At 26.8% G+C, this 10532-nt stretch overlaps 1 protein-coding gene across 1 annotated transcript; it reads left to right on the top strand.

Moving 5' to 3' along the window:
* The first annotated feature begins 408 nt into the window (after nt 1–408).
* LOC130677344 (putative gustatory receptor 28b) lies at nt 409–1981 on the top strand. The gene is made up of 4 exons (XM_057484080.1): nt 409–540; nt 696–767; nt 852–941; nt 1021–1981. Exons 1-4 carry the CDS (start codon nt 463–465, stop codon nt 1078–1080), a joined length of 300 nt encoding a protein of 99 aa, XP_057340063.1. The 5' UTR covers nt 409–462; the 3' UTR covers nt 1081–1981.
* The last annotated feature ends 8551 nt before the right edge of the window (nt 1982–10532 follow it).

The raw sequence follows: 10532 nt of genomic DNA on the forward strand, positions 1-10532 counted from the left end.
ATTAATATATTATTTTCAGTTTTATTATTTATACTTGAATCTATTTATAATAAACATAGTCCATTATTTAATATTGTACGTGCAATTCCAATATTTATTATCGGATCTTTTATAATACAATATGGACTAATAGTTACAAATATAAAAAATCAATTTTTTATTATCAATGAATCACTTTTATTAAACAAAAATATTTATTATTTTCTCATTAACGAAAAATTTTCTGATGAATCAGTAAAATTCAAAATATATGATATTTTAAATAATTTAAAACTATTACGTAAAATTCATCGTAAATTACGTGATACATTACATGACATTTCAAAATTTTATTCATGGCCAATCTTATTTGTTTTTATTCACTTTTGTCCTTCATTGACATATAGTTTTTATGCATTATATACTAATATTAATAATAAAAAGTTATATAACAACTTGAAAATTAATTTAATTAAATGTTTTATGACTTTAATGTGGATTATTAAAAATATATTTCCTACTTCATACTTGACAATATCGATAACTAAATTATTTAATGAGGTATGTAATATATAGATATATATATACTCGAAATAAATATCAACACACAAGCATCATGATCATGAATGAGATACTTATTAAAAATTATTTTCTCAAGTTACAGTGTGTATTTTATAATTATATTCATATAAATTCATTTATTTCGTATTTTTCAGGTTGAAAGAACAGATAAAATTGTTTCTGAAATTATTCGCGTTTATCCAAATAACATGAGAATCAGATATCAAGTAATATATACTCATAAATTTAAATAATATAAATAAACAAGAAATTAATATTTTAATCAATTTTTTTTTTTTTTTTTTATATAGATGGAACAATTTTCAATGGAATTATTACATAAAAATATAAATTTTAATGCCTTTGGATTATTTTCATTTGACGGATCTCTTTTGATATCGGTATAATAAAAACATTTATGTTTATTATATATTTTATTTTTAATAGCAATTGAAAAGTTTTTTTGTTTTTGTTTTTTAGTTACTACACACAGCGATAATTAATACATTTATAATTATTAATTTCAAGACTGGCAATTAATTACAATATAATGTATCCAAGGAAAGAAGATGAAAAATTATCAAAGTACACAAGGAAGACGTTAATCTTAATAATATATATATATATATATATGAAATATGACAAGTTGATAATATACATATCATCCAAGATACCGTCAATAATTTAATCTTATTATTCAATCAAAAATAATAAAAAAAAAACACATGTACAATACACTCAACTGCTGTATAAGCCCTTTTTCATTTATTCCTGATTATCTTTTTACGTATATAAATATATAATAATAAAAAGAGGCGTTTCTTTTAAATTGTATAGCGACATTATTATTCGTTCAGTGCAATCTGTCTTTCAGTCTATACATATATATTATATATATATATGAATGACCGCGTACAGTCTGATCGAGTTGCGATTGGCAGATTCGAATGATGTGGAAATCCGTAGTCTCCTTCTTCACTCTCTATCACAAGTGTATTTTCTCCTTCCATTATTTATTAAGTGTAATGTAACCGTCTGTTAAAGCCCATTCTCTCTACTCTTCTCTCAGCAATTCAACATCTCTCACCACCTGCCATTCAACTACCACTCAGTTACCTGCTCCAATCGGAATAATCCGCAAATCAGATAATAAAGTATGGCCGCCTCTCTTATTATCATTATCATTATTATTATTATTATTATTACCAATCACCATTCTTATTTTTTCATTTGGTTAAATATATAACTATAACATGTTTATTTGTTTATACGAATTTTATTATTTCTTAATCTACAGATTGGATTTACTAATAAGTTATTTATTATAAAAACTGTGATTCGATCAAATGATTTATTATTCACTGTCAAGTTATTATTTAAAAATAAAAATTTATATTGAAGATTTAAATATATTTAACGTTAAATATATCGATATTACCTAAAATGTGCGTGCTAGATTTTATATTTAGTCTAATAAAGCATCGTGTTACTTGGTACAACTACTGAATTAGGTTACAACTAAAATAACATTAACAACACCCACGTAGTAATCTCTTCTTCTCTCAGTATTTTCTCAGTCTAACCAATTTCTACACGTTTATTAACAATTTATTCTTGCTAGCATAACATAAACTTTTATCATTTTTATTATATCCGTATTAATAATATATGTTTTTCATCTATATTGTAAGATTAATTATCGATAAATAAATAGAATAAGTTAACTTATTGAATTGAAAGTATAAGTGCATATAAAACGTTAAGGTGTTAACAGAAAAATAAAAATATTTTAATTTATTATATTTATAAGGAATTGTATTACACAATTAAAACATCCCGAGATCGTGAAAATTAATTAAAATATATATACGATGACTATAATGTTAAAAATTTTTTTTTGATAGTCCTAATTTATTTATATAAATAATAAAATAATACAACATTTTTGCATGAATCGTGTTTTCTATACTCGTAAATTTATTATTTATTTATCTATTCGTGTATGTATGTAATATAATTTAACGAGCTTTGACGTTGAGTATTTAATGAATAAATTCATCTAAATGAATTAAAATTTAAAAAATATAAAAAAAACAAGAATTTGTGTTTGCTCTCGGCATTCCGCAAAGATACAGGTGTGGTGTATGTATAAGGTTGATTCTCGGGATTCCTTCTAAGAATTCTCACGAAGCTGTGTATGATTATTAGAGTAGTGTATAGTATTATTATCGTGGTGTTGTCGTGGTCTCTCATCGCAACGCGGAATGGACTCACGAAGGTTACTAAGACAGAATATGTGTGGGCGAAGATGTTTAAATGCATCATTTTAACAGACCTTTTATCAAGATTTATACTTAAATACTATATATACTACATATATATTTTATTATTTTTATTATTCAATTATATTTAGATAACTAATAAACAACAAAATAATAATAATTATTATTTTATTAATATAAGCTTATAAATAAACTAAATACATATTAAATACACTTTATTGTTATTTAATCGTTTTGAGCAATGTAGCAATGTAACAATAATAAAATTGCTTGTTATAGGTGAATAAAGTATAGTAAACATGAGATTGTGCTTGCAAATCGTCCATATATTTGGGCTCCCATTTATTCGTTAGAGAGTAGAGATATATCAGTAAGGCATTTATTAAACTTGTATTAAAAGTATCTCTGCCAGAGTTACACAGTAAGTACAGACGGGAAACTCGTTTAGTTCCATTGAGCAGACGATCGGAAGCAAAAAAAAAAAAAAAATTTAAAGAAGAATTACAAGACCAAGACCAAGACGAAGCAGAAGAAGAAGAAGAAAAAGAACAAGTTAAGAAGCGGATGGCGTCCCTTGGTTCTTTTCATTCATCAAACACCACATTCCCCAGCGAAATGTCTCTTTGTATGTTTGTGTGCATGTAATATAATTGCTGATGCACGGATATATAATACAAATACAAATATAATATAAGGATGTATAATAGTTGGGGGAATTTATCAAACTGGACATCAAGTACTCAACGTTAAAATACAACCCAGTTTACATTCCTCTATCCTTTTCTTGCAAACTTAAATACTATATTTTTTTCACTAATTTATTTCAGTAATGTTCAATGGATGTACTAAAGAACCAAAGAATTAGATTGATTGAAAATTATTTTTATTACTCCAGAACAGATTAAGTTATTCAACTTGAGAATTTAATAAATACATTAAAGTCTTTTGACAGTTATATATTATAATATATATATATATAACTATTTTTAAATTTACATTAATATTTCTAAAAAATTGAGTTGAATTAAATTTAATAACTAAAAATAATATATAAATAAATATCCATCTGTAAGATGCCTAATGTCAATTAAATTTTCGCGAGCTCAAATGATTTTGTCTGGCTGATGTTCATTCATCAATTGACAAAAACCCCCCAAAGGTTTTAAAAAGTATTGTTAACTCAACATGCGGAGGGTTACTAAATGACACACATGCATCTGAATTTAACCAACCCACAAATGTGTCTCTCTTTAATATATATGTATATATATATAGGTTTATACTTGTCGTGTTCATACTGGCCCTTATTCCATATAAGTCCTCGAACAGCTTTACAAACAAGGAAACAGAGTATCGTTCTTTTTTAAGATAAAACAACCCAAGCGCCACACCATGCATCCAGTATTATATATATCTATATATATACATAGTCTATCTTTCTCTCTTGGTAGAATATAACTAATAAGTATAAAAGCTATCTTTATCAAGCCAAGTACTACTCGAATACAAAACAACGTACTGTTGTAACCTGCGAGTAGTTTCATTCTGTTTAGTTGATTTTTAATTTATCATTGTTATCATTATTTTGTCATACTAACGATGAGTACAAAGCGCGACGCCTGCTGCAAGTGCTGCAGCGCCACTAAAGACGAGACTTGATCTACAAGATCGTCAGTACGGCGCCAAAGGCTGTAACGATCAGCTTCTTGTCGATTACATTGAGACGCTAGACATAGCTAGACATAATAGCTAGACATAGCTAGACTTGGTTAAACATTAGAGTTAGACAACCCAACAGCGACAATTATTTTACTCAATGACCATTTATTTTTTAATTTCCACGGAACATGTTACCCTTTTTTTCTTCATTCATTAATCCCTGACGTATTTGTAAAAAGATATATATATATATACATTCTTTAATGTGTGTATAAATGTGAATGAAAAGTTCCATTCATGCGTTCATTCTCCATTACCTCTTTCTTTTTCTTACTCAACAGAGAGAAAAAGAGAATCAACACAAGTGTATATAAACTGTTTGTTGCACTGTGGTGTACAGGTACTATACACGCCTCTACAAAGATTCTGCGCTTGCGAATCACGACTGCACACGCACACATACACACACGCACACTTGTGATCACCATTGATGATTACGCACAGTAAGTTTCAATTTTTTGTTATCAAGCAGCAGCAGTAGCAGCAGCAGCAAAAACATTGTCATCAGTTAGTTTATTTCGTGAGCCACTCACGTTACTTAACATCATCCAACATTTATTATATAGATATTTTAAAATATATATCAATATAAGTAATGAATAAAATGAAAAATGGTGTAAAGCATTATGTGACAAATAAAATCTGGATAAAAGATCGAAAATCGATGAGTACTAATACATATAAACACAGGCACCAGCTATAATCGGCATCACTTTGATCAACGAGCACACGTTGATCATCGGTTCATGATACCGTCGCTCTTCTCCGGGTCTCTTTTCAATGCGATGAGATATTGAATTCCTTATTCGGTTGATTCGTTTTATACTGATTATCCGGGAACAGATTCATATGCTCATATATATATAAAATTTATAGTATATATTGTACGTATGTTCATGAGCTTTTATAACGGCCATTAATTTAATACAAACAAAATTGTCGTAAGTCGTATAGATCAATAGATATAACATATATTTATGTATTTATGTAAACATATTAACAAGACAAATGCCGGATATTTTATTTTATCAAAGAATACATATAAATATATTTCTTTCTTTTTTAACTTAAAACGTAACATAAGTTTTTTTCCTCTTTTTTTATTGAAAAATTGATTTATGTGAGAATGAAATATAGTTAATTAATTTTCTCTCATAAATGTGGATTATGAAATATAATAGACGATGAATCTTAAATGTATATATATATATATACGGTACGGTAAGTAACGGATTAAAATGAGCGATTGCTAGTAAGAAAATAATAAAAAAAGTAAATATGTTTGTGTTATATGTATACATACTTAATAATTTATTCCCATTGGTAAGTACGACTACATCAAGTTAAAAGGTATTGCAATAGACCGATAGGTGTACCGAGATTCCAAGTGCATGGATGATTATTGTTATTATTATTTTATGTGTTATATGTTATATATATATTATTGTTGTTCATTTATTCGTTTATTCGTTTATTCGTTTATTCGTTTACTCGTTTATACTCGTTTACCAGCATGTAGCAGTTGCAATAATAATAAAGCTTATTCGTGTACCCACGCAAAATGAATTAGAATATGGTCACGTAATAATTTATGCACGATTTATGCAGGATCATTTATTTATATGTGTCAAGAGGACAAGAACAAGCTACAAGTATTAATGTATATTACTTTTAAGACTGCTTATTTTTTCATAAATAGTAATAATAACTTTTTTTTTTTATTTATTCATTTATTTACGATGCAAGATTATTATTAATTGTCTATACTTTTGTATAATTTTTTTAAAATCAATTTTTTATGTTTTCTTCATTATAAAATATTTAATAGTAATAAAAGTCTTTTGTAGTAAACGAAAAAACATACAACGATAATGTGTGTGTTTATGGTGTTGTCTATTAGAGTCTAAATAATAATATGAATAAATAAAAATTCCTATTATCATTTTTAATAATATTTTAAATTATTAAATTTTGATCGATTTTGAGTTATTTTAAACCTGGATTTAATTTTAAGATCGCAATAACGGTTATTGAATATTTATATTTATTATCTTTTATCTAAATATATTAAGTTATATAGCTCAAGTATGTGAAAAATATAAACATTTAACTAAACAGAGTTATCGTAGATCGATAATATGAACAAGCGCGATACTGGGGCATTATTTAAGTTTATAAGTGAAATTTAAAAAATCAAACATTTATAAAGCTATTAATGATCTAAACTACTTTTGGTAGAGCTATAAAGATTGATTCTCTTTCTTATTTACTTTTTTTTTTTTTTTCATTATTGCCAACTTTATTCTCATTCAATATATATATAATGAATTTAAAAATTAAAAAACTTGAAAGCCTCTTCACGTTTTCATAAATCGGAGCATTTGTGGCACATTCTTGGTACCGTTAGATTTATTTTTAATGTATATCATTAAAACCTAATAATAATAATAGAAGATAGTATTTTTACATAGATAATAAATAAAAGCTTACCATTTGTAATTCCATAACGTTTTATTATATTTTTATCTTTATGATAAATATTTTTGTAATTTTCATTTGTCCATGCAACCATTAAAAATAAATCACCTTATCACTTTTTCATTTAAATAACACGAGTTAATATTATTAATATAATAGTTAATTAAATATTTATGCACTATTTACATTACTTGTAAAAATAATAAACACGTGTTTATTACTGAAATATAAATAAATCAAATCATCGTAACGATTGCAATTGTCTGGTGTGAGATCAGCGGCAACACGAGATATATCAGATATACTTATATAAAACTTATCAGTTTAAGGTTTGAGCAACTAACCGATTTAATCTTGAATCGATTCAATTCGATTATTTGATAGGACACGACGTTTCAGGTATATAGTGATACGGTGATACGCCGATGTGAAATGAGCTTGGAGCTTAGTAGTATTTACTTAGAGTTTAGAGGGTTTTGAGTAGAGTGTTACTTATGTTATGTGTACAAGTTTAAAAGATGAGAAAGTATAGAATAGGATAGGAGTAGTCGGAGTAGTCGGAGTAGCCGGAGTAGTAACGTGCAGAACGTGCACAGCCCACGAATGTTATTCGATATCTGAGTCTCTGATGGCATAGCCGTTCGGAAGACCTCGGTCACTCTCGGATTTTATCGGTCGATCGACGATCGGCGCTTACGGCGCTTACCGCGTTTACCAATCACCATTTCTCGTATTCGTATTCTCTTTTGTTTTACCGGTTAAATCACTAAATTTACTCCCTCTGTCATTACTACTCATTACTTGGAAAATTTTCATTTTCTAATATAACAGTAACTCTAATAATAAATTATATATATTTAATAAGAATGCGGAGACATCTTTGGCCTCGGTGGGCGACAGTGAGGCCAACAAGTCAATATGTACAATAGTACACATATTTCTTCTGACTCACATAAAATATAATACATAAATTAGTAAATGTAATGGAGTAATCGAATTTTTCATCCGGCCAAAGTTCTCATATATAATGTGTAATTTATTATTGTAACTAAGAGTAAGACCAAAACTAACACCAATACTAAGACGATTATGATTATAATCGTGTACTTCCGTTCAATTTAAAACATTTATGTATATGATGAAAGATGGAATGCTCCGTATTCTCTTTGACTAAGCGCCTTTGCGCCTTTACACAATTACGTAATTCATTACAAACTTTATTACTCGTCACGGTAAATGATGACAGCTACCGAAGCAAGTGTTGATATCACTTTTTTCAACCGTAACATCATCCTAGTTTAATCATCTTTTATTTTAAATCTTTATCTATAAACTGTAAAGAAAAAAATTATAAATTTTTATATATCATTTATTTTATTATTATTAGTATATACAAGTAGTATAGAATAACGAGTTACATATACATACATACAGACATACTTTAATGTACAATGTACATACAATACAAATAGACGTGAATCTTGAATTCGGTATTATAATATATATATGTATATATATGATACTTAAGTCTTGTAGGCTTATCAGCCTCGCCTTTAAAAGGCTGCATACCCTTTTAGTTAATATTCTTTTAACATAAATGTTGACAATAATTATTGATAAAAAAAAAAAAAAATCATAAATGAAGTAAAATAAAATTAGATATATTGTATCCTTGAAGGATTTAAAAATATATAAGAGTTCAACGGACTCGTAAACTTTTAATCTTTATTAAATATTTTAAACTTTAAATTAGAAATAAAATTAAAAGGAATAGTTATGAAGATAATTATTTGAATAAAGTATAACTTTAATCGATCCTGTTTAATATTCAGTAGATAAAATTTAAAAATCGTTGTTTAAACTTTGTATCTTTCTGTTGATTCTGTTTTATAGTTAATCAAGTCCACACCTCGTTAACTTTCTCAACTGCAACTGTATTATACTATTACCAAGACTAGTTATAAGATATAAAATATATATATATATAATACACTGTGTACATTACAGTAACAGCTGAATTACAAAATCACACTGAAATAGCAGGAAGCAATAACAATATTGCTTACAAGATTTAGTTTTTTCTTAAAATCAAAAAAATTTTTTTAGCAAAATAAAGAGCGAAAGTTGCTGCAAAGCTTGAACTTAAAAAATCATGACAACATTTACGTTTGTTATGTCAGCGGTTCCACGCACCTGTTGCTTGATAAATGTCATTTAATATCCTATAATCCGTCAGCTGACATTGTTTTTTAATTTTTTTTATGGCTTGACTCAGATTTTAGATAAATAGAAAAAAATTACGTATTGTGAACTTTTCCAAATCAAAAGGTTTAATGGTTAATTAAGGTGTTTTAATTCTAAATACAAAATCACTTGGTTGTTTTATTATTTATCACTGTGTGGATTATCTCTTAACTTTACTCTAAAATCACAACAAAAAATAATAATAATAATAACAGTAATAATGGTACATATATTTTACGTAGGCTTAAATAAATGGATTATTAAAAAAGAGAGTCGGAAAGCTGTCAATTGATACTCACAGATAAATACTATATTTTATTCATTATAATTTAATTCTATCTTTATAATGTATTATTTGTATACTACGATTAGTAACGATAAATTATTATCTTACATGCATATATTTATTAATTTTATAACAAACTGTGACTTGTATATACGTGATATATGAGATATATGAGAATATCTGTGCTATTAAAATAATATATTATTTATTTTGGCAAATTAAAGTACAATTAAAAATAAAATAATTTTCAGCTAATGTATGTGTAAATCCTCCAAGAAAGTCTATCCTTGCAAATAACTATAGATATACTTGCGAGTATTTATAAATACTTAAAAGATAAAAAATAATATAATGTAGCCCTGACCGCCCTTACCCGTTGTAGAGCTTATGATCAGTTATGATCAGTTATGATCAGTTATGATGGTCATGATACACACCTACCTATTCATTGGTCTTATGTCTCTCATGCGTCTCATGTAACGATAGAGTTTATGAACGTATTCAAGCGTATTGCTCTTAACTTTCCATACGTTTCATACCGGACAAATTTTTAAACCGCAAGTTTTTTTAACAGAGTGGGATAACCAGAAGCGCCTACACAAATACATAAATACATAAATACATAAATACAAGTACACACGATACGAGCCATATAACAAACCATAAAGTTGTATGAAATTGTATAAGGTTGTATGGTGTTTCGACTGGTTAGGTATAAATTAAATGTTTCACTCTACCCACGCACTTTTTATCATATGCTATGTACTGCTCAGTACTCCTACCTTTTGCTTTTGCTTTTGCTTTTGCTGTTGCTTTTGCTGTTGCAGCATTACATATTTATTTATTCATTTTTAATTTATGCTTGTTATATATAATTATTGATCTAAAAATAAATTACCGTTTAAAAAAAAATATCATTTCTAATTGATAAAAAAATAAATAAAACTCAAAAGAATAAAAATATTAAATACTCGTCGTATTTT

The sequence above is a fragment of the Microplitis mediator genome, chromosome 11 (genome assembly GCF_029852145.1).
Source record: "Microplitis mediator isolate UGA2020A chromosome 11, iyMicMedi2.1, whole genome shotgun sequence".
NCBI lineage: Eukaryota > Metazoa > Arthropoda > Insecta > Hymenoptera > Braconidae > Microplitis > Microplitis mediator.